The sequence below is a fragment of the Nothoprocta perdicaria genome, unplaced genomic scaffold (assembly GCF_003342845.1).
Source record: "Nothoprocta perdicaria isolate Ctin4 unplaced genomic scaffold, notPer1 scaffold_157, whole genome shotgun sequence".
In the NCBI taxonomy this organism is placed as follows: domain Eukaryota; kingdom Metazoa; phylum Chordata; class Aves; order Tinamiformes; family Tinamidae; genus Nothoprocta; species Nothoprocta perdicaria.
The window spans coordinates 1,534,928-1,559,607 of NW_020454727.1; the positions used below are offsets into that span (position 1 = coordinate 1,534,928).

General features: G+C 45.1%; 3 protein-coding genes across 6 annotated transcripts in view; 1 reads left to right on the forward strand and 2 right to left on the reverse strand.

The window, feature by feature from the left end:
* The first annotated feature begins 261 nt into the window (after positions 1-261).
* Positions 262-4,469, forward strand: CUNH19orf44 (chromosome unknown C19orf44 homolog). The gene is made up of 7 exons (XM_026035171.1): positions 262-936; positions 1,175-1,532; positions 1,811-1,887; positions 2,129-2,588; positions 3,067-3,162; positions 3,287-3,453; positions 3,884-4,469. Exons 1-7 carry the CDS (start codon positions 262-264, stop codon positions 3,968-3,970), a joined length of 1,920 nt encoding a protein of 639 aa, XP_025890956.1. The 3' UTR covers positions 3,971-4,469.
* A 21-nt stretch (positions 4,470-4,490) lies between these two features.
* CHERP (calcium homeostasis endoplasmic reticulum protein) lies at positions 4,491-16,479 on the reverse strand. 4 transcript variants are annotated; one of them, XM_026035196.1, is made up of 18 exons: positions 16,445-16,479; positions 16,199-16,372; positions 15,609-15,790; positions 14,960-15,097; positions 14,155-14,306; positions 13,904-14,015; positions 13,458-13,547; positions 12,640-12,880; positions 12,167-12,345; positions 11,335-11,764; positions 9,355-9,593; positions 8,395-8,528; positions 8,022-8,108; positions 7,607-7,756; positions 7,397-7,513; positions 6,832-6,926; positions 6,184-6,369; positions 4,491-5,167 (listed from the first exon to the last, which is right to left on the reverse strand). In XM_026035196.1, exons 1-18 carry the CDS (start codon positions 16,467-16,469, stop codon positions 5,163-5,165), a joined length of 2,736 nt encoding a protein of 911 aa, XP_025890981.1. In that variant the 5' UTR covers positions 16,470-16,479; the 3' UTR covers positions 4,491-5,162. The 4 variants fall into 4 exon arrangements, with proteins under 4 accessions (XP_025890981.1, XP_025890983.1, XP_025890982.1 ...); XM_026035198.1 differs by having other exon boundaries at positions 4,493-5,167; positions 11,335-11,734; XM_026035197.1 differs by having other exon boundaries at positions 4,493-5,167; positions 11,335-11,737.
* A 1,968-nt stretch (positions 16,480-18,447) lies between these two features.
* SLC35E1 (solute carrier family 35 member E1) overlaps positions 18,448-24,680 on the reverse strand; it is a 7,277-nt gene continuing 1,044 nt past the window's right edge. Inside the window, exons 2-7 of the mRNA XM_026035172.1 lie at positions 24,374-24,677; positions 24,089-24,159; positions 23,543-23,680; positions 22,769-22,894; positions 22,034-22,279; positions 18,448-21,553 (exon numbers count right to left, since the gene is read on the reverse strand). Of these exons, the coding sequence (XP_025890957.1) occupies positions 21,320-21,553; positions 22,034-22,279; positions 22,769-22,894; positions 23,543-23,680; positions 24,089-24,159; positions 24,374-24,677 (1,119 nt within the window). The 3' untranslated portion in view covers positions 18,448-21,319. The remainder of the gene's footprint in view (positions 21,554-22,033; positions 22,280-22,768; positions 22,895-23,542; positions 23,681-24,088; positions 24,160-24,373; positions 24,678-24,680) is intronic.

Consider the following 24,680-nt stretch of genomic DNA (forward strand, 5'->3'; position numbering starts at 1 on the left):
GCGGGACTCGATTGGCTGAAAGCCCAGAAGAGGCGGAGCAATCCACCACGTGCCCGCGCTTTCTGGAGCACGCTGGGATTTGTAGTCGGAGTGATGACGCACCGCCTTGCGATTGGCCGGTTGCGCCCAAGGAACGGCAGYACGCAACGGGCGGCTTGCGGAGAGCCAATGAGCGGGCGGGATGTTGGGGAGTGGCGGTCTCCGGGATACGGCGCCGCGGCCGGTCCGGGGACGTGAGGGAGCCGCGTGGCCCGGGCCGCCATGGCCGCGCTCGCTCGGGCGCGCAGGGCGGCAGCGCCCTCGCCCCGCGCCCTCCTCCCGCAAGGGCCGGGCGATGCGCCCCGCGCCAGAACCACCGCCGCGGGGCACGGCGGCCTCCTCCGCTCCTTCAGCGACCTGTCTGCGGGTGACTCGGAGCTGGAGGCAGCTGGGAAGGCGCCGCCGCGTCGCTTCCTCAAGGCGGGCGGCGAGCACGGCCCGGGAGGCGGGTGGAAGCAGCCGCCGGGAAGCGCCGGGCCCCGCGCACAGGCCGCCCCGGGTGGCGCCTCCCACGCGCGCTCGAGCTCCGCGCTGAAGAAGGTGGCGCAGCTGGAAAGCAGGTTCATGAGCCGGAAAAAGCAGCTGGACTCGCGAGACGGCGAGCGGCGCCAGAAGCCCTCAGATGAGTCCGTGTCATCCGCCTCCAGTCGCGAGCGCAGCGCAAGAGGCAACAAGTATCGCAAGAATTACACCCGTGAAAACGGCGCCCTGGCTGGGGCCCGGCCTAAGGGAGCTGAAAGCAGCCGCAACGGCCCCGGTGATGCTGCAGTTAAACAGCAGCTTGGTCTGGATGGGGATGAAGAGGAAATGAAAGAGCCCGTGAAGAGCCCTTGGCAGTTCTCCAGTAGAAATCAGCATTGGAGGGTGCCTGTAAGTGATTCTGAACAGGTCGGAAAGGTAAATGGACCTGGATTCTATATTTTTATTTACACTTTTATGAAATAGTCTTAAGCTGGTAAGTCACTTTTGGCTAGTGCCAGAAACTAATTTTTAATTCTCCATTTGTAGCTGTTAGTGAGTTGGCTTCAGCTTACATTTTTAACTTATTAGGGTTTACCCTTTGTAATTTGTCTTTGCTTTTAGTGATCTACATACACAAATAATGCCTGAATTTCTTTTTCATGCTCTTTGAAAGACTGAGACTACAATTTCATCAGGAATGCCTCCTGCATCTCAGAAAAACATTTCACTTTCAAAGACACCTAAAGCACCTTCCTTTCACAGCAGAGACTCAGAGAAAAGCCTTTCCCTTGGAGCTAATTCACTAACACCTTCACCAACCAACAGAAACTTGTCAGTATTAAATAATGAAAGATCTCAATCCCTGGCTCCTTCCAGGAAGGACAGTGTTGTAAGGAGTATTCTGCCCAGAACAGGCGATGKCAAGCAGAGCCACGTGTCACTCGGAAGCGATGGAAGTGAAATAAAGTCATTAGACGAGTTATTTTCAGAAGCAGCAGAGGCGGAAGATTCAGCTAGTGGGAGCTCAAACGGTAACTCTTCTTAATTGTGTATGGATCTTAAACACCCTCAGGGAAAGGATTCTCTTGAACTTGGTTAACAGATCCAGCTCCAGGCAAAGCTGGAGACTTGGAGAGAGCTGTTGCTAAGATTAAAGAGAGGTTGGCTCTTGCTTTTTCAGTATAACACACTAGTTCGAAGCTGGGAATATAGTACTGATCTGTTTGTTTGTTTGTTGTGTTCCCTTTGTATGGTGTACGATAATTTCTGTGCTGTGATGTCAAGGTGACAATTTGTCATTTAATTGCAGACTTCAGAGTGAATATACTGAGCCTTGATGACTTGGCATCGGATGTCCCCCGTGAGACACCAGAGCTGAAGTGGGAAGTAAGTGGAAATTCCCTTGTAGCTCATATTTCCATTCTGCCTTTGCTTGGTGTGCAGTGTTTATTCTAAGATAACTACTCCTGTTGTATTCCTAAACCAAAGTAAAGCAGCATTTTTATTTCTTAATAAAGCAGTATCGATACTGCAGCATAGATTAAGAACAATGGAGGCATATTCAAGTTTATAGTTGGTTCCCATAATCTTTCTTTTCCATTTCTCATGTAGTTCTTTCATTTTACAGGGTGCAGGCTTTCAAAATGTCCAAAAGTCAGACAGGGATCCCCCAAAAGCTGTTTTCCAAGTGAAAAATGACCAAACTTCCGTTAAAACAAGTTCAGTAGCTGGCATAAATGATGCATCGGAGGGGGATATTGAAAAAATCATGACTGAAACTGAAATCTCCGAGCATTTAAGTGAAGTTTCTGCAGCCTTTTCTAGACACAGACAAAACGATGATGACGGGACTGTTAATTCCGAATATTCAGAAGATTTTGAAAAGTCGCCGTCTGTATCAGACAGTGAATTTGTATCAGAGCTCTCGGAGGAACACTCGCACAGCCGCACGTGTTCTGGAGAAGACCCCTCTTCAGCATCGTCACCTTCACCTGCCAGAGAGAGGCGTGACCGGCCACCCAGAGTGACCRTCAAGGAAACTGCAGTTCAGACCCTTGATTCTCCGTTTACCTACTACTGGCCAAAGAGTAAGTCCGTGTTATACCAAGGTGATCTTCCCCTGTAGGGGTGTTCTTGCATTGTAGCTAGCTCTAGAAGAGCGCTATGGTCGAATTTACAAGACACAGATAAGACCTTTAGCTGCTGCTGAGGGTAACTCCTGTCCTACCCTTTCTTTTAGAAAAGGAACAGTCACTTCTCGCTGCACTTGAGACAAAAGGGCTCAGGGTGTGCTTGAAAAGAATGGCCTAGAACCCTTATTTTCACTGTTTGGAACTGAAAAAAGTTGCCTTCTAAAAGGGTGTGTATTATGATCTTGAAGAGAGGAAAAAAAAAAGGGTGGAGGCCACAGCACTGTTTCAGCATCATCTAGCTGCCAGGTCCCTGTATTTTGGGGCTTTGCTTCTTTTTTACAGAAATCCCCACAAAGGCTTCTAGTCATCTGAGCCTTAGCTACAGCCCTCTTCACCTCCAAACATAGTAATTCTAATTTCATTCTCTATACAGCTAACAATTCTGCAGTGCTCGGCCCATCTCTAGGAAACAGCTACGTCGATCCAGTACCTATTGCCAGTCACGTCATCAGCATGGACACAGTAGAAGGTACTGAAAAAAGCACTTAATATTCTATTAAACATTAATGCATTTAACTCACGCTTAGATTGTTTCCAACTTGGGGCCTGTCTTCTAGTTTATCACTCAAGTGCATACTCTCCCTTCCTTGCAGCCCTGACCGCGTATAGTCCATCAGTTCTTCTTTTAAATGATATGTTAAAACAGCACTTGCTGCTGACTCAGCAGTTCGTCGAGAACGTCCACCAGCTTCACAGATCCCTCGTGGCTTCYTTGGAGAGGGAGCAGTTCCACTATCACAGCCTGCAAGAGGCTAAAGAGGTATTTATGCCTAGCATGACCATCTATTTCTTTCAAACACTCAGACTTGTAGCAAACATTTTGTTACTAATATTACTTAATATTATTTAGTTTATTAAATAGAATAAATTTATTATTAACTTGCTTCAGAGAAGATGGTATAGTGCTTGTGCTCAAGACTGAGCTGGATTCACTGTATGCCCAGATTTGTTTTGTTTCTGATGTAGCATCTAGCAGTCCACAAATGAGCAAGGATCTTCCTAACACTAAAATACTCGTAGCATCATTTTCTGCTGCTAGTATATAAGAGTGCAGGTGTCTCGCTACAAAGATTTATTATTTACCAAATATTGTAAATTACTGCAGAAAATTAATCTACATTATTTGCTAAATASTACAGAGTATTTATCTACACAATAGATTTGCATTAACTAACTTTGCTCTCTTGCAGTACATCAAGAATCACAAATCCCCGCCTCTAACCCTTGAGCGAGCACTCCAAGAGCTTGAGAAAGGGCAGGAGCAGAAACTGCTTTGACTCTTCCCTGGTGAATGTAAACTAGAATTTACATTTACAAACCTCAAGGTGGAACAAGAAACCCTTTCGAACTGTACAGATAAAAGCATGTAAAATATGTACTGTAAGCATTTGTACTAATTGCTCTGTATTTTTCTATACATATTTTCTTACACGTGAATTTTAACTGAGAGAGASTGCCAAGAGGCTTCAGGCAAATTAAGTCAATGTTCAGGAATAAACACCAAGAAAACATTTCCTTGAAGGAGCTGGGTAAGTCATTCTGGTTTACATGTTTTCATTTTTACAATGATAAACTTGCACTATGCTGCTGAATGTGATCACAGTAGAAGACTACTGTCCTAACTTTAGTGCCTCATTTAAACACTGTTTAAATGCAGTCTAGCTCTGTTCAACTACTACAAAACCCTACCTGAACACAAAATGAAGGCAAATTAACTATGAGAGACTTGACATCCAAAGTATTGAAATCTGTTTTCTCTGAAAGAGGAGCCACCCTTTTGTTTTTATTAAAAAAGTGTTTATTGGAAGGCAAAACAATAAAATTCACGAGGTGATAACATACAGGTGGTGTATGCTGATTCACAGACAGTTACAGTTCCACAACTACAGTAGATCTAGAACAAACTGCTATTTCACCATATTAACTGAATGGTTTTAAGAGGGTCTCTGCTCTACAAACCAATGACTCTGGAAGAGGTTACCACCAAGCAGACCGCGGGCGTGGAAGTGCAGCGTAGGGACCTAACATCTTTAGCTGGTGGTCTCAAAACACTTACAAAACTTTTGTCTCATTTAGTTTAGAGGAAGTTTCCACGAATGTTTCACTGTTAGAAACTTGCAGAGCAGAGAAAAACGATTCTCTTCTATTGAACTAATTAGCGTTTAATAAAGGGTATATACAAAAATATAAAAAGCTTAAAGAATGTCTTCCATTACAAAGCAGTGAACATCCCTTAGAGCGCTTGAACACGGAGAACAGTTAACCCTCCCGTTCTGAACCGAGTTGTGGCTGCAGCAGCTGGTGTGCAGGGGTGGTGAGTTGTATGGTAGCTTCTAACAAGCTCACACAGTGCTCAGAGGTCACCTGTGCTGGAACTAGATGCTTCATTCCCCATTTAGATGTTAGGATACACTGCTCAGCATCAGTCTGACTTGATCCCAAGGCAGCACCTCTCCACTTCAGACAGAATTAACCTTTTGAGAGACATAAATATACATTATGGAACTAAAGGCATGGACTTGTATCAAACAACGTTTGTATTCTACAGAAATCGTAATTTTGGACTAGGGCTAGCTTGACTAATGTCTACTAGTAGAAAATAGCTAACAAAGGAAAAGGTTTTGCAAAATACATGGAAATTCTTAAACTTGCTAGACATGGCCTAATAATGACTGTTCTTTTTAAACATTAAAGCACAAGCTCTGAAGTACATGTCACGGCTTTCCATTTTTTCACGATAGTTTTAAAACTAATTCCTTATAAATTTAGAGGAAGTAAATCTGGATTTATACACGTTTTAATGATTGTGGTAGATGTAAGACATCTTTCTCCAGAGTCTTATTGAGGTGGTGGAGGGTCTTGTGCTTCACGCTTTGCTGAAACTACAGGGAAAAGAGCCTTACCCATTCCAGAGTTACCTAAGCTGGCTGAAATGTTTCATGGAATGACAGCTTTAGGAATAAGGATCTCAATCAGGGAACTCTCTTCCTCTCCTCAAAAGCACCTACTCTTTCTGAGCCTTTCCTACAAGGAATTAATTTCCAACTCTGAATTTAATGGTAGGAAACTTGGGTAAAACGAAACAGCAAGCGTGGCCTAACTTTACTTAAACCGCAAAAACCTCCCTCCTGCTTTGGCAGCCACCCAACCTGTGAAAGGCTCTGGCCATAAAAGCACCTTTGTGATGGACCCTATTTCTTGAAGGTTACAATAAAAAGAGATAGGCTGCTGCTACAGCTTACAGAGAGCAGGCTAATTACCTACGCGTTGCAGAAATTAATTAGAATAAAAATAAGTCCAAAAAGGGAAAAATGGTGGGTTATTCGGAGTACAGGTGTACTTACCTGGTGGTTTATTTTATTACCTTAGWCTTTAAAGTTTGTAGTCTTTTGATTTAGGTTTAAGCTACAGTGAAATCCTTATTAAATAAGATAAAAATGAYGGCTAAATCTGGCATTATTTATAAAATTGTGCAGTAATATTCACTTACATTCATCTCTGGCCTTCATGCGTGCAATAAATGAGTAACTTTTATTTCTTCGATAATTTTCGTAAGGGTCATCTAATGCAACTCCCACTCCTTTGTATTGATCCCATTTGTCTCGGATATCTCCTCCTTTAATTGGGTCCTGAATCCCCTGTTCCTTGGCTCCCAATCCACCAGATCCACTCCATCCTACAGAAAGGACAAGCATTGTCTTCAAAACTCTATCAATAAAAACAATAGCACCCAAGATTGCCCAAACATTTTGGAAAAAAGCTCAAGAATCAGTTTGATACAAGAAAATAATAGAGAGCAAGAATAAAAATAGCCAGGCTGTCCCACTTATTTTAAAATGTATTAATATGCAGTGCTTTGCAGGAGCTTACAGACATCAGCACTGGCACTGAAGACTTGTAGGAGGGCAGGGGGAGGAAACAGAACAAGTCCAATCTTCCTGCTTCAGCTTCTGTATTCCTAACACCTTGGAATACACTTACTGTGGCCCTGGGAGAGCAAGGTCTTGGAATGGATCATAGTTAAGAACACTGGTGTAATTGTATCCAAGAGCTGGGTGCCTGACTTTGTTGCCTGGTTTGTGAAAGATTATATTCAGGGGAAAAAGAAGAGTTAAAAAGCTCCAGGACATTATCTTACCCATTTTTACTAGCATTTGATGGCCTTTATTCTCTTCTCCAAGTCTTGACTCTGGTATAGGAGGCCCAGAACTGGACCCCAAGCCAGCAGAAGAMCTAAGGAAATAAAAGGAATATATTAACCAGAAGAAACCAAGATTGTTCTGACTCAGGCACATTGTCAGACACAATAAGAGATCAAATTCGTTTAAGTTCTGTTAAAACATTAAGGTCCCGTTTAATTGCAACCTCGCTCATAAACTACAGTTTAGTAGGAAGTTATTAGACTATGGAGTTACGGATGCCAGAAACACTCCACCTGCAGCCAGTACAAGTTAGGATCCTTTTACAAAGGCGTAAAAAGCCTTCATAGCTACGCRGCTTTTGTTCAGACAAACAGCCACAACAGAGTAATTTTGTTCTCTGTATATGTAAATATATACAGCACACAGGCTCCCAAATCTGCTTGTCATCTTTTATCATATTTCTTGAGATGCTTAATATACCCAGGTTATGAAAAAACCTTCTTTGATGGAACATTCCTGAACAACTCGGGTAGAAAGAGAAGGAAACAAGTAACTGCTTACGGAGGAGTGGGACTGTGGGACCGCGACCGGCGTCGCCTTCCCGGGGAGTAGGACTTCGATCGTGACCTGGAGCGTGACCGCGAACGGCTGTGAGAAGAGCGGGACCTGCTCCTGCTCCTGGAGGAGGAGAACACACGAGGTCAGCGTGCAAGTCACAGGGCAGGGTTCCTCATTCAGCCCTCAKGGCTTTCCTCACCCACTGCACTGTACCTGGACTGGGACCGTGAATAGGATCGGGACCGAGAGCAAGAGCGAGATCGGGACCTCGAATAGGAGCCGGATGATTTTGAAGATCGTGAATTGGAGCGGGAGGACGAGCGACCTCGGCTTTTCGAGCGACTGCGAGACCGAGACGGCCCGCTGCAGAGACACAGAAAAGATCTCCAGTAAAGCTGCCAGGAGATGCGTAAGAAAGCAAACAGGCTTTTCATCAAGTTCATACTGCAAAAGGGCACTGCAGACAGCCTAGTGAATACATGACAGTGTGGCAAGAACTATTTCCTCCAGAGCAGACAAACACTCGTGATTCCATCAACAGATATTCCCCAAATATTTAGTGTAAAGTATTATGAGCACCTTCCCAATGAAGGGCACACATCAGAGGGCAGCAGATAGGATCGCTCACCTATTTCTCTTCTCCTGACCTTTCCTCCGCCTCGCTCTCATTTTAGCTCTGAAGAATTCGTACAGTCCATTCTGCTCCCAGCCTTCACTGCAATAAATCAACCACACAGAACCAACATCTGTGAAAATTCTACTTTGGTCAACAGAGAAGTTCAGGATTTCCACTAGATTTTGTAGGAAACGAGAGTCTCGGCCAAAACGTCTCACACAGTGTAAGATGAGACAGTGTGTGCAGATTAAAATAAAACAAGAGCATTTATTTTCAGCATTAGTGGAACCAAGACACAGGCGAAGGAAGAGAGAGGCACTTCTTTGTTTGAGACAGCTTCTTAGGGCTTTTTCCTTACCATATTGTTAGCTATACCTACTCTTACCTGTTTCTAGGCCTGTCATGAGATGGTGGACTATAAAATGCCTCAACCGCAGCCAGGAGTCTCTCACTGGGGGGCATTGGGGGTGGAAGACGTATATCTTTAGGATCTAAAGGTTTATACTCATGATCTTCAAGCTGCCGGAAACAAAACAAATTACATTCGTGTCATGGGGTAGCTACCTGAAGAGATGAATATAGATTTAACTGTGTAGGGACCTCACAATTCATTATTGGATAAAAACAAGGTCCAGCAATAAGGGTTCTGCAGCTGACCCAAAGCTTTTYTGTGCTGTCACTACCATTTTCATTTCAATGAGATCAGCCAGCACTGCACCCGTCGAAAGCTGCATTTTGTCTACCTGGCGATCCATTTAAACGCTCCATTTACCCACCTTCGTGGTAACAGTGCCTGAATGGAAACKTGGCAAAAGCTGATGCAGCAGCAAAGTCAGAGATGGAGGAGACTATCTGTTCACCTCAAACACGGCACAGAAAAAGACAGACACCCCAAAGCCGCTGGCATCCCCACAGAGGCTGAACACTTCTTGCCCTCTGTTGCTCTCTGTTTGTATGTGCCACATTAAGAGTTAAAAAGAGAAAAAGAAATCCTTGTAGGAAGAATCCTGAGTAGCAGCCCCAGGGCACAGTGGCCACACCACATCCCTCGGCCCATCTGGAAATCACTGAGCACTAACTGCTTAAACACAGGTAAGATTTTCAAGAGCACATTAAGTCTTTCACGTATGTGAACTGAATTGCATTTCAAGGGGATGCAGCACTTGAAAATGTCACCGTTTTCCCTAGCTGTCCCTCCTGCTACAAACCCTGCAATGACTTTGTCTGACAGCTGCGGCGTGGAAAGATTTGAAATAGGAATGTAAAACTTTAACACGGCCCTAAAGCTGAGCGGGGCATTTCAGACTTCTAATCCTACTAGGCAGGGCCCGTTTCGAGCACTTACTTTCACAAGTGGAGCCATAAGTCCAGCGGGAAGGTCAAAGTAGGGAACGTTTGGCACCAGACTGGGATCATCGTGGTTCACGTGAGGGGGGCCTTGTCGCCGCATGTGAGGAGGCTGCCCGTTATATCCATGTGGTGGAGGCCCAAAATCGGGGTGCTGGGGCCCTCCCCAGGGAGGGTGCTCGCTGATCCCAGGATGAGGCAGTCTGTGACCGGGGTGATGATGAGGAGGACCAATCTCTGCACAGAGCAGCAGGAGTAAGGAGGTTTATGTTAGCTTTAGAGAAAGGAAGGCAGACAGAGGTACTTCAAACAGTGCATTTATCCTAGGAATATATATAATCATGGCAGCTGGAGCCTTGACAATCAAGAAAAGGAACAAAAAAGAACGAGAGCTGTTCCACGCTCACTAAAACCCTGCAGCGTCCCTCTCTCCAGCTACAGCAGCTACTCTCACAACAACAGGAAACTTTCATGTTTGCTTCGGAACAAACTGTGGCCAAAAAAAGCTCTACAGCAAGAATCTTCTCAAGAATGAAAGGTTTTAGATGCAGGGCAGCCAGCAGCACGCTGCTCCCAAAGCCTGAACACACCGTCCTGGCTTAGTGCAGCACAGGTCTGTGATTAGTTGTGTCCCTACACCGGGCAGGACACGTAAATAAACAAAAATGGCAAAAATCAGCTCGCACCAAGGGGTGAGAAACAAGCACTTTGTTTAAAGGGGTGTCTTGAGAAGAAGCAGAGGTGAAATCCTGCTAAGGGCAGAAGTRAATGATATCTGCCCAGCCCCTGACGGAGGAGCCATCTGCCACAAAGCCCCGTGTCCCTGCTGAGCTCGCTGCACTACGCAGAGAAACGGGAGCCTGGAAACCAACACGGCGCTCAAGAGGACGGGGCTTTTCAGGAGAAGCCCCTGCAGCCTCTGTCCGCCCTTCAGCCGGTGCCACCTGATTCATCTTGCAGAATTTCAGTTTAATCTCTGCTGTCCTTGCTAATTTTAGCCACCTGTTTCAGCAGACTCCCACCTCCAAGAGCCTTCCTCRAAGCAACAAAAGATCTGGGTCACAACTACAATGCCAAACACAGCACCGTTTCTGAGCTTAATTCCCCCACCAAAAAGCAAAGCTTTTTTCCCTACTTACTAACATAACTCTGTTTAAAAGACACAGGTTTTTAAAAAGTACAGACTGTTTCCCCTAAAAAATAAATTAAAAAAATACTTAAAGGTAATCACGATCCTTAAATATATAAGCTTGAATTCCTTGTTTTTCAGCCTTTTTTGGACTTATAGAATCATGAATATTTTATGCTTAAAACAGCACCTCCTACATTTTAAGCTTAAAAATGGCAACGTGATTGCTTTTTAAGTGACTTGTCATAGTCATAGGGAACCACAAGGATCTTTAGRCTTCATGTTGACAACAATAATTCTAGATTAATCGTAACTTCTGAATGTGAAATAGAAACTAAATCAGAGCAGAACTGTATCAGACTTCCAAGGAAGCAGCCAATCCAACTGCAGCCAATCCATACCACAAAGGCCAGGCAAGACAACAGAGCCCTCATCTACGGCCTGACATGCAGGAAATGAAATCCACAGGCTGGGGTCGCTTTTCACTTCTGGACTTTAGATTTTAAAAATGAAATCAACATTCACAAAAGAAATATCCACTTTGCATCTAGATACTGTAAAGAGAAAAGGAACCAGTTCAGACATATGCTGCCCTGAGTTTGGGTTACTGCTTCTGGTTATCCACATCCCACCAAGGGAGGCAGACTCAAAAAAAAAAAAAAAAAAAAAAAAAAAAAAAAAANCAAATTCTACATATTGTGTAGCAGCTGCTCCCCAACGCCCCCCAAATCACTGTAGTTCTGGAAAGCCATTCCTCCAAGCATAAGCTGTGAGTGCAAAGCACTAAATAATTTTGCAAGGGTAATCAGCACTGCAACGTAAGAAAACCTGCCCAGGGACACACTTTACCTTGAGGAAAATCCCCCTGGGGGTAATCAAAACGATGAGGATAAGGAGGCCTTTCAAAGGGATGGCGAGGTGGGAAATCATCCTGCATGAAGCGAGGTGGGAAGCGGTTGAAATTATGCGGATGCGGGGGCTGGTTGAATTGGGGATGTTGCTGATGTGGAGGGAATGGGCCTCTGAAGTGAGGTGGCCGCTGCATTCGAAATGGAGGTTCCCTCTGACCCCCACCCCATGGAGGTTGTTCGTGCTGGTTGTTCCACGGTGCTTCAAACTGGTTGTTCCAAGAGGGATCTGGCTGGTTGTTCCAAGGCGTCTCTCGCTGGTTGTTCCAACCTTGATCTCTCTGTTCGTTCCACATTCCTTCGTGGTTGTTATTCCAGGGAGGACAATGAGGAGGTCCCTGCTGCTGAGGGTAAGGAGCCTGGTCACAAGACTATAAAAGTAAAGAACATTATAAAAACAGTCTGTCTTCCAGCCCAACTATTGCCTCAAAATGTAGACAATATGCAAAAAGGAAAAGGCTTGTCCATATACAAGGTCCAAATAACTGAAATTTCAGAGAAAAAAATGGAAAAGACCAAACTGCCACTGAGAAGAATGGCACTGTGCTCACAAAATGATTCTTGTTGTTCAGCTTGTTCATACAGATAAAGTGGTAGATGACAAACTGTCAACCATAATTTATACTTTGCTCTCAGTTGTGAGAAAATTTGGGATCTGACTCTGGAGTTCTAACACTGACAGCTTTTACCACCCTCTCCCACCCAAGGTGATCTTTCTGAATACATGAACTTCCACCTCCCTCTATACTTTGTCTCAGAAGCACGTGTAATACCTGTTGTTGACCCCAGGGTGCAACAGGGTGAGGCTGGTCAAACCAGGGTGGTTTATTTGGTGGAATCTGATCATGAGACCCAGGGCCACGCGGTCCTCCAGAAGCAGGATCCTGCACTCCAGACCCTGTGGTGTCATATTCCGTAGAGCCAGACAGCGGCATCTGAGATTTACCATCATCTGAAACAGACAGGAGAAAGGTACAAGCCCCCAGGTCACAAGAGATCACTAAAACACCAGCAAAACACTGAGTTTTGCTGCATAGTGTCCATATTTGGCAGAAATCTGCTACTAGGAGAGAGTATTTTTTTTTATCTCTGTTAAAATGTGCATCTTTGGGTCAAGACTGCACCACCTGCAAATCTCCAGGCAGCTTTAGAYTTTTGCTCGAAACAAATCAGCATCTCACAGCAGCTCAGTACTGAAAAACAAGCAGTAAATATCTCAGTGTTGCCACCCCAGACAGGTTAGTACCTGCTTGCGTGACTGGAACAGACGGCGGAGCGGTGCTTGGTGCCGATGTGGGGGCCTGGGGTGGGGGCGTTGATTTCACCTCGTTCTCTAGCGGGGGTATCTGTAGTTGCTGCTGCTGCTGCTGCTGCTGTGTCAAACTGTTTACAAATTCTTCGTGCTGAGTCTTCAAGTTCTGTATCTGCTGCTGAAAGGCTACCTGCACAGGCTGCACTACCGTTGCATATTCTGTGATCAAATTTGCCTGAGAAAAATAAAGATAAATTAAGAACATTTTCAGAAAGTTAATGCCACACCTGAAGTAGCTGTCCTAGCTCCTCAGGCAGAATCTCCTATATCAACCCCCACCTCCTCCCARGAAATACATGAAAACCCAGCAGAGTTCATCAGCAGAAGAACCTATTCGCACATGGAATCTATGTGAAAACCTGCAAAAAGGTTCCCTGGAGGCTAAAACTTGCTGTCTGTATTAAAAGCTGCCTTTCAAGAGTATCTAAAATCAACAGCATTCATTATTAATGCTAACAATGAATAAGTCCTGCTGCCACAATAATCAGTAGACTTAGTACATAAAATTTTAAGTTAAGGTTTTCTTTAGTTTCTCTTTTACCAATTATGCTTTTCCATAAGAAGAAAAGAAGCCACAGAATATGGACTTGCATTTTAACTGCCACAACACAGTCACAGGGAACTTATTGGGATTCTATCAGCTGACAGATCACTGAACATTTGAAATAACAAGGTTATATATACTTTTTTATATATATAACAAGATTATATTTATATAAATACGGAAAGTGTTAATTTCTTTTGCAGCTAACCTGGTACTGGCCAAGTCCAAGTGCTGGGCTCTGCAACTGCTGAATAATCGATTCATCAAAGTACCCATTTTTTTCCCACAGCTGGAGAAGCTGAATAAATACAAGAGCAAAAGGTTGTTAGAAATGATAATCAACAGAAGAAAAGTCAAGGCAAAGCATTTTTATACAGCTGGCTTTGTCAAAAGGCCTAGGATTTAGTAACTTGTCTTTGGAAATACCACAGACCCTGAGGTATTCACCATCATGGTGACTTTTAAATAAAGCCCAGGTACCTTTTTGGGGGGWTAAAGTTATCGTTCCAACATGAATTCAAGTACACTCTGTGACAGAAAAAACATACTTGAAAAAATCTCGGCAGCCCCCTTCTACCCTCATATTTCCCATATGTCTAGCATTAATGCTCAAAGAGAGCAAAACAGAGAGTCAAACAAAAGCCAGCTACTTACTCTGGCAATTTTCTGTTGCTTATCCTCCTCCACTGCCAGGAAACTGGTACAATATATAGGCACAACCACCTTTTGTAAAGCGGCCAGAAGGTCTCGTGCCTGCTTCCGCTGGCTTCAGGAAGGGAAGGAGGACAGTTATTGCCTTTTGCTACAACAGTAACACTAGTTCTTTACATTTTACTGTACAGACTTATCTGAAATAATCAAACAAAGTAGACRGAAGTTGTAAATAATTGCTAAAAAGCTCTTACCAGTGGTGTAGTACATCATTGATTAAGTAGATTAGATGCAGTCGAAGCTCAAAGTGAGCTCCTTCTGCCGTTATGCGATTCCGCAGGTGCCCAGCCATCAGCTCACAGTGGGCAGGAGACTTGGCGTTACTAAACATCCAGTTTTTGCCAGCCTTAGAAAATGAATTTGAAAATATTTTAAGTTAGTCTGCTGTGCTCACATCCTGTGGACTTGCTAAATTGAAATAACTGCAAGGGAAATATGCARTAACAACTGCCATCTCGTGTACCACACAATGCAACAATAACATTGCTATTTTTAACCATACAGTCTCAAAGTGCGAGTTGTACTTATCTCCAACACTACTAAATAACAAACAGTTCAGCTTTAGATCACTCATTTACTGCATGATCAGGCTTAATTTATCTTCCTATTCTGAAGGTAAATTCTGATCTATTTCTTTAATAATCAGTAGCTGCTTTGAACTACTTTACCCTAAACCCTAATGCAGCACTCAAATTGGTGCCTCAAAACACTTCTAAATAGGGACCCATCTTTTTTTTTCCCATTAGCACAAGTCAAGCCCCTCCATCTCCTCAGTTTCCAGGGAAGCCTCTTCTTCAATTTATGAATGGACTCCGTGTTCTGAGTAGCCAAACAGAAACAAAGAAAAAAAAAATCAATTGTGACTGAAATGAAAATCTTCTGATTGCTTTTTGTACAATTAAGAACCTCTCATCCTTCTTGGTGTTGCATTCATAGTTTCATAGTTGCATTTCACCTACCAGGACAGGTACGGACCTGCTAAGAGGGACATTTACTTACTGAGATTGCATCCTTTGTGCACGTGTCAATTATTGGCTGCAACAAGTTGTCAAACTCATTCATATCTAACTGGGTTTCCTCTAAAACTTTCTGCATTTGTTGTTCAATCGCAAGGGCTACTGCTGATGTAACTTGTTCCTGAAAGAAAACAACAACAAAAGAAATTACACTGCAACCAATGCATCCCTGTTCTTTTAACCATGAGCAGTCACCTCGAAGACCAAGCCCTTTGACATGCAATGTGGCCATATATAAGTGTGTTATTTCTGAGAAAAGATGACTTGTCTCGCTCTTTAGGAGAAATATTCTTCATTTCCACCTCCTAAATCTCTCCTTCACGTGAGCTGRTAACTGTAGCCAGCTGCTAAACGCACAGCACAATCCACATGGGACTCTCCCCTTCTCCAGAGACCCTTCAATTCGGTACCTCTAAAAGCAAAACACAGGCTGCAAAGCAGCTAAACGGAGCACAGGGCACCATCCCRGCCCAGCCCCGGGCAGAATCCATCCGTGAGCGCCACAGACTGGAACACCCCGTAACTGAGGGGGCTGCAGCATCAAATACGGATTAGAGTCGCTCCTTTGAGCGCCACGACCGCCGCTGCCCTTCGCAGCCAACAACCCCGCTGGCTGCTCGCGCTAAACCGACCTGCCGCATGGCGAGGAGGTGCTGCTCCTGCTGCTGGAGGTTCCACTGGCTCTGCTGGATGAGCTCCTCCACGGACGGCGTGCCCTGCGGGGCCGGGATGGGCGCAGCCGGCGGCAGCGCGGGCTGCGGCAGCGGCTGCATCTGCGCCGTGGCCTCCATGTCCTGGCTCTGCTTGCACAGCACTGGCAGGGGAGGCGAGCGCGCGAGTTAGCGCGGAGACGGCGGCTGCCTGCAGCCCCCGGCGGGGAACGGCCGCCCCCCAACAGGACCGGGGGGCTCTGCTCGGGTCTTTCACACAAGAGGCAGTTGAGGCGGGTGGGGAGAAGCAAAACGAGCGGGTTTGGGAGGACTGAACCCAACGCGAGGCCCGGGCAGGATGGGGGGGCGCTGTGGGGGACCCCTCGCTCTGGAGGGCACAAGGGCTCCCCAATCCGCACCCCAGGGGGGCTGAGGAGCTATGGGGGGTGTGAGGAGCCGGGGGGGGTGTGAGGAGCCGGGGGGGGCTCCACAAACCCCGGGCGGCTGCGGGGCGGTCGCGAGGCGGGCGCAGCCGCAGCGCCCTCGGCCACGGCCGGGCCCGCCGCACTCACGCTGCTGCTGCTCCAGCGCCAGCTTGTACTTGTAGTAGCCGTAGAAGTCGCCGCCGAAGAGGAAGGAGAACTTGGGGTTCTCCTTCTGCTTCTCCATGGTCATCTTCTCGAACTCGGGCCCGTTGCGCGCCACGAACTGCGCCAGCTTGTCGATGACATTCCGCAGCTCCTGGTCTGCGGGAGGCAGCGCCGTGAGCCCGCGCCGGCCCCCCCGGCCCCCGCGCCCCCCCGGCCCCCCGCGCTCACCGTCGGGCGGCAGCGGCATCTCCATGGCGGCGGCAAGGGCGGGAAGGGCCGCGGCCGCCGCCGCCGCCTCCGCCGCCGCTGCTAGGCCTCACCGGCCGGAAGTGCCGCGAGGCGGCAGGCGCGGCCGCGCTTTACGGCTCCGTTGCTATGGGGACGGCGGGCGGGAGCGCGCGCGCGCGCGGGGCACGTGCCCCCTCCCCCGCCCCCGCCGCCATCACCGGGGCCTGCGGAGCCCCCGGCCGCGCGGGGACCCCGCGAAGCGCCCGGGCCCCGTTCCCGCCAGCGCCGGCCCCACGGGGGGCGATTTGGGCCCTTTGTGAGAACGAGACATCAAAAACTCAGCCCGGGGCCCAAGCCATGGCGGTGTCCTTTAGTACAGGAGGAAGTTGGACTTAAAACTGGTTCCAAGGAAGCCCGAGGGAAACTCCAGTGTCCTGGTGGTTTAATCCGGTGGTCACCTGGAGCTACAATCACTTGAAASCTGATCGCTTTCAAAATTAAATGGCACTTCACTGTGTTTCCAATCAGAGATGACACCCAAAGACACCCTCACAAAAAGGCAGAACGTTTTATTCTTAACAAGACAGCACGAAGGCCCCACTATATAATCTACAGAGTAGAAAAAGTCGGGGGGGGGAAATAATAGGTGTTTGCCTGTCTCCAGATAAAAGGAAAAGCAAAAGCAAACCCCCAAACTTCTCAAAATTCATAGGGTTGCCCTCTAGTCAAGCAAAAACATCAGCCCCTTCCCGCTCCGCAAGGAGCTTGTCCGTAAAGCCCCAGAATCCACGGGGACTGGACGAGGGTGTCCCCCAAAATCACCTGAAAATTCTTCAGACAGGGCAGAATCCTGGTATATCCAAACACCATCTATATCCTGGTGCTGTTTTTCCCTGTTGTTGCATACAGGAACATCAGCTTCCAAAGAAACACGGACAGGCTGGAGAGGTGCAGCGCAGGCAAAGGGACTAAGAACCAGCTTCGACTTCATGGACCATAATTGAAATAAGGACAGGAAAACAACACAAGAATCTGCGTTTGCTTAAAGTGCCAGATTTCATACAGTAAGGTTTTTTCTTTCTTTAGATCTCGCATATTCACAAAAACCAATAAAATACCAATATAAACAGAACAAGAAGGGATAGGTGGTGACTGCCACCTGCGTATTTGCACTTGAGTAGTTACATAAAGCATCTGTGATCCCAGGAGTTACACAGTTCTTTTACCAGCTCATACCATCACCACAAAGTTATCTCAGAATGATTTTTGACAGTGTATAACATGTTTCAGAAATGGAAGCCTTAGAAAAACAAAACTCTCCCTTTATTTATATTGCACTTTTTTCCACAAATAGCTACACGGCAGATTTTTTCTTTTCTGCTGCAAAATGCTACATCAGAAAATGCGGCTTAGAACACATGAGAAAGAAATGGATTTGAGTCTCATGAATCAGCTCGAGTTGTCCCCAAATTACCAAGTTTTGCAAATCACCGCACTCCTAAGTATTGCCTCAATTTTATTTAATATTTAGGAGGAAAGAGGAAAGAGGAAAGAGGAAAGAGGAAAGAGGAAAGNGAGGAAAGAGGAAAGAGGAAAGAGGAAAGAGGAAAGAGGAAAGGAGCATTTTTATCAAATAATAAAGATGCTCTAATCACTACTGGGTACTAAAATTGAGTCTGAAGGGGAAATATTTTCAAGGGGGTTTCAAAGAGCACCAAATACTCTAAAGAGCTACTAACAAAAGCCCCACACTTAGTGGGGAGAAACTGGTTTCTCTAACACTGGATTTCTAGAACTACCCYGGACTGTTTTGGGAAGAACTTCCCAGTTTTGTGATGTATTTACATGTACCTTATAAATGCACAATAGAAATAAAAAACATTTCTAAAGAAACCACCAATAGTGTCCCCCTAACACTAGTAATGGCATCCAAACCACGTTAGTTCTAGTGTAAGTAAAACACCTGGAAATGCAGAACACCATTTCTCCTACGCAGCCATCCCTCCTAACGTACAACACTCCTCAAACACCCTGCAAGAAATAACCAAACCAACCCCTTTGCTTTCATTTAATAACAGGGTCATTATACATGATTGTCTAGATATGCCCTTTTTATTCCAGTGTTTCCATACTTTCTACAGACCTATGTACATAGTTAAATACGTCCTTAATTTACAAACCATGTTAAAACAAATGTTACACTTTGCCAAACAAGATCTTGCAGCTCTCCAAGATCAATATATATTACAAGAATATCAGAAACTTTCTTTACCTGAATGTGGGCAATATTGCTCAAGGACTTTAATTYGGGTACTTAGCAAAACCACCCAACGTGGCTCATAATTATCTACTCTATTGTACAAAATTATCCTCTTTGATCACAGACCTGACCTAGGAGAGCACGAATGCTGTTGGGCTAAGCTGGGGGTGAAGGTCAGACCTCACTCTCTGGGGTCGAAATGGGATCTCCTATTTTGTGCCTGCCTCCTTTTACTCTGTGCTACAGACAACAGCTTGGGTTTGGAAATATGCTGAGGCTASAAGGCCAAAGGGGATGTGGGGCCAAAGGGATAGCTCAGGTTGTGTGCACTGATTGAACAGTGGTACACAGACCAGAAGATGCTCAGAGTAAGGCAGAGGTCTCCTGTCCATCCCTGGGCCCYGCTGCTGCTGCTTTTACTGGTATTTCTCACACCCTTTAAGGTAGGGGAGAATCACCTCCCATTTCCCGAATGGAAACTGCAGCATGAAGCCTTTGCAGGAGTGTAACAGCTTACAGCTAGCTCCCCCTAAAAGCACTTGGACAYCTTATTTCACAAGCTCTTAAAAACATCAGCCTAAATGTCTCATCCTAAACTCAAGAGCCTTTGYAGAGCCAGAACCTAGATCTAATCCAGTGTCCCCAAGATACTTCTTACACTTATGCAACAGCACTTAAATATTGGGAAGCTAGCTTTAGAAATATAAATTTTGCACTTTTCCACATTAAAAGAAAAATATAAATTAATACAGGGATAAGCAAAAGTAATTTCATATGAACAAATGCTTTTCCTCACAATCCTGTTAATCAGGGTTGGGAATCATTTTCAGATCTTCTTAACTAAAAGCCCAAGTTCTATGCCAGTATGAACAGTTTCAACCTCAACAAAGTCAAGCAAGTTCCACTGACAAACATTAGCAGCATTTTTAAATCATTTCTAAAGTTTCAGAAAGACTGTTTCCTCCTTTGGAGTGTATTGTGGAAGGCAGTCTACATTACTACCTCCACAGACAACCAAAAGAATGAGATCAGGTTGACTTTGCGCTTAAAAATAAATTCTTTAGTATGCAGAAAAGAGTCAAGTCATCATTTCACTTCATGGAAACAGTCATTTTTTAAAGCATTACATATGTAGAGGGAGTGTTTTGTACAGCACCACGTCCTAAATTTTGTCTCCAGTATCTAATAACTCTCCAGTAAAAATGTAATACTTATGCTATCAAAATCCTACTATACAATAGCTTTTCTGTTATGGAAAGAAGGTCCCTAGAATCTTCTTTGCTAAAGGAGTAATAATAATAATACGGTTCAGCAAAAGCGAAGTTCAAATGGTTTCATTCCATTCATGCACAAGTGACACACAACCGTTAACCTGTCTTAAGTTAAGTACCTTCATTTATGCTAACTGAATCAGGACTCATTAGCCATTAATTATATATTTACTGCTGATTCATAATATTTTCTCTTAATAATTTACTCTTCAGTCTAGGGGAGTGGCAGTAAGAAAAAAGGGATATAAAATTTAATTTCCTTTAGCTGAAAGTAGGAGTCAGGCCAAATGCACATAGCAGCTCCAACAGCGCTGATTGAGGGTTATAAAAACAATCAGAGGTTAAAAAGATAGACTTAATAAACAATTAAGATGATTATTCAAATCCATGCATTCATAAAATACGAATGAAATAAATGAACATAATTTGAACACAAAATTGAGAAGAAAACACCTTCAAACTTTGAATTTTTAAGCCAACACAAGACATTTGTAAGAAGTGTGAAGCAATTAAAAAAAAAAATCATATTGTTCCAAACACTTTATTTGTCAAGGTGTTTTCTGTACTGCCAGGGAAGAGCAATGTCCGAAGTTACAGGACTACATTATTCAGAACAATAATGATCTTAAGCTCTGTTTTGTTTATCTACAGCAACTGGGGCAACAGTGATTTTAGAAAAAAAAGGGTTCTCCATGCCTGAAAAAAATATTATTGAATGGATCGATTTTCCTACTGTCTACCCTTTCAGAAACAGATGGTTTGTGACCAAAATCTGAAGGCATAGGCACAGAAGTAATTAATACCCACATGAATTTTCATATTTGCCCAAGATGAACCAAGTCTACCTGCCTGCAACTGATGCACATAAGTCATTTCTCCTCCAACTGGCAGCTCCTGATACCCAGGAGTGCACAGAGTTTCACCTTCTCTGAAAATTTCATCTAAATATCATTAAAATACATATTAGAGAACAAATTAAAGGTGATGTTGCTAGCGTGGAAGCAAAGTACTGGCCACAGTTTAGCTGCCGAAAGAATAATCAGTTGACAGACCCCAAAAAGGAGCAGTGAAGATATTTTACATTGATGTTTTGTACCTGCATTTTGCCACAACCTCCATACAAGAGCTACACTGTGCATTTAGTTCCAGTGCCAGATCTAAGTGTTTCCTGTTTCAAAATCTGCTTAGCAGAAGTCAAAGGTCTGCACCACTTCCACCGCACATGCATCTTCCCTTCTGCAAAACCTGTACAATAAAATGGCTTTACATTCACGGATGTACTAAAAGTTTCTGATAATGCTGGGGACACTCCGATATCACAGTCTATACCTGTTTGCCAGGATTCTATATATCAAAACGATTTAAGTTGTAGGCAGTCGGATAGTTTTGCCGATTATACTGGAAATGGTCTGTTAAAACATTGGCTCGACCATACTGATAGTCTCCATGTTGTACGAATGCTGTAAGTCCGTTCTGAGACTTTTCAGGAGTGTTTCGATGCCGGTCCAAATTCACAAGGTCTCCGGTTGTAACTGGAAGTAGCTGCTTCTTTGCCTCCTGATTTGCATCATATTTTGTCTGGGAAAGAAAGAGAGAATATTTTTGGGGGATAATCAACTAGTGCATTTATATATATAGAAAGAAAACACAATTTTTACATTTACACTATACAATTACACTTACAATTACACTATAACCTTGTTAGAATCTTTAAGTATTTCTGACTTACAATAAAAAGTCTAATCCCTCTGATATGCCAAATCATAAGCCTCTGTTTAGCTCAAATGATTTGAGGATTTACTTCTCAGTCTTAATTTCTCAACAAAATATTAAGATCAAAATACAAGTTCACTAGAGATCTAACAACTGTCCTCACCTGAGCACTGAGGCCATAACATATATCCTCCTCTGCAAAGAATTTTTATGCTACGTATTTTCAACTCATTGTCAACTTGTTTTGGAAGAAATGATTCAAAGCTACTAGACATGAGCAGTGCATAAAATCTACTGTTCCTGGGTGGGTTTCCTTAAAAACAAAACACTCAATTCATCACTTACCTTGTTATATAAGAACACCCCTAAAATAGCTGTCATCATTCCAAGGACATTGGTGCTGGTAACAGGATTTCGAAGCATTATAAGGGAAACTGTGATCACCATGATCCTTTTTGTGGCGTTTGCAACAGAGTAACTTAACGGGCTGATCAGATTAAGAATACTGAAGGCAATGACATTCTGGGCAAAATTACAAAATCCACTGATTATAAGCAGCATTAAGGTCCAGGGCCAGTGAGACATTGTGCTCTGTTATAAAGACAAACACCACAAGAGAAAAAAAAAAGAAGTTTATCTCAGGTTCCAGATAAGAGACCAGGAAAAATTCATACGGAAACRTGGATCTACTGTGAGTCACTTCTTAGCTGCTTTTTGATAGGAACAGCATCTGCAATTTGTCTCARGTCAAGAGGCTCGGTGTTACCTTGCACAACTACTGATCATGAGAAAACACTTCTCTACACACTTGCACCATTCATTCCAGCATGGCACCAGTTATTCCAAATAACCTGGAGTAGCTTTTCAGAGCTCCTGCCTCCAACTGCTCRTTTCTGGGACTTGTGCTATTGCTTCTAATTCTTATATGAACTCTTACAATAGACTCTCTGCTATCTTTTATACCATTTTGTGATGCCGCTTTTAGAGGTTTCACAACAGTTCCTTCCGTGTTAACAAGGAACTACACTGAAACGCTCTTTTTCAGTTTACGTATCACAAATACATTCAACAAAGACTTACCAAGTCATTCTCTACTAGAAAGGAGGAAAGATCAACCAAAACCCACGTTGGGATCATGAAGAACACAGCGTGGCAGCCGAGTATGTTCAGCAACCGAAGATGATGTATTCGGGAATCTCTTAAAACCTGATGGAAAACATCATAAACATCTTTTCTTCGATGACTGCCCACATATTGAAAGAGACTCAGGAACCACATAACAGTAGCAATCCAGACAACAGACATATACACTATGAAAGCAAGCAAATACCATTGTAGTGTGAATCCCCTTTAAGATGACTGAAGCAATAAACATACCTGGCAGCTCTCAGCCTTAACAAGATAATAATACTGCTAAAATGCTTGACAAACCAGAAATCATTTTATAACTGAACCAGACATACATTTTAACTTTGCCTTTTCATTCCTAAGGGCACAAGTAGCGCCCTGTGTTGACACTGACTCATGCACTACAAAGAAAYGCTCTGATACAGCAAGAAACGTAGAAGCTTTCAAACAAAGTCTTAAGCACTAGCTAATTGTCAGCAGCAACAGAAAAAAAAAAAGTCAAGGAATAAAGAAAAGGTTCAGAATAAAATCTTGCATTTTTGCTCGTTTTYGGTATAACACTACCATGCATAAGAAGAGCTGTAGAAAAGATGCAAACAAAGTAGTTGAACTTTCACTCTAAAGCACCTCTGTTAAAAAAAGAAAGAAAAAAAAAAGTACTGGAAAATGCTTTTTAGCTCCCTARAGGATGGTGTTCCTGACCAACAGTAACAACAGAAGAATTACCTTCTTTGAGAAGATGTTCTGAAGTGAAAAACACAGCGTGGCAGCAAGCGCGCTGATGAGCCCCCACATGTCAAAAGAGAGTTCAGTGACTGTGGCCAGCAGGACGCCGCTTATGATGGGGATCAGAGACAAGTACACCTGGAAGGGGAGCACAGGGAAGGGCTGACACCTCCTACGTGTTGTCACCCCAACTGACCCCACCTGTACTCTTGATCTGGGGCAGTGGAGAGGGAAGGACGCGGCAACAGACCCACGGATCAGCTCTGACACTGCTGTGGCTTGAGGAAATAAAATGACTAAGACAAGGACCAGAGCAACCCAGGCGCACACCCAGGACAGCAGCACCTCGCTCGCTGCCTTTAGCTGGGTTTTCTTTATGTTTGCAGGAACGAGACGGGGAAAGGAAGGTGTGAAAGCAACGTTATCCTGCACTTGGTGCCACAGAAACCACGCAGGCACCTGAGCTCAGAGCTTCCCTCCCGCCCACCGGCAAAGCGCAACGGAGATCCCAGCAAGAGAAGAAACCAGCGGCAAACCTGTCCGCACCTTCGTCGTCTGCTTCTCCTTCATGATGRTCCTCGACAGCAGAACCACCCATATCGGCATCGTCGCCTTCACTGCGGGCGCGAAGGCGGTTTCAGGAGGGACGCGGGGGCTGCGCGAGGCGCTCAGGGCAGGGGCATCAGGTACCACCCAACAGGGGCAGCGCCCGCCCCGGCCAAACCCGCCCGGGACCCAGCACCAGGACACGGCGCCCGCTCGCAGCGAGGCCGGGGATGGGACCCCCCCTCTCTCCAAGCCCTCCTCGGCGGGCCCCGCGGCGCTCCTCACCGGTGTGCGCGTAGGAGACCGGCACCCGCCAGAGCGAGACGTGCGCGGACACGGAGGCGAAGTATTTGCCGAAGGCGAGCGGGAGGATGTAGCGCGGGTAGGCGCGGGGCGGCAGCTGGGCCGGGCCGGCGGGCGGCACGCGCCAGGCGCGCAGCAGCGGCGGCAGCAGCCCGCACAGCCCCAGGATGTGGAAGAGCGACACGGTGACGGGCCGCGGGAAGCCGCCGAGCAGCAGCTTGTTCACCACGTTGCCGCCCGCGCTCAGCCCGTACCAGGCGAGGCAGAGCGCGGACACCCGCGCGCCCTC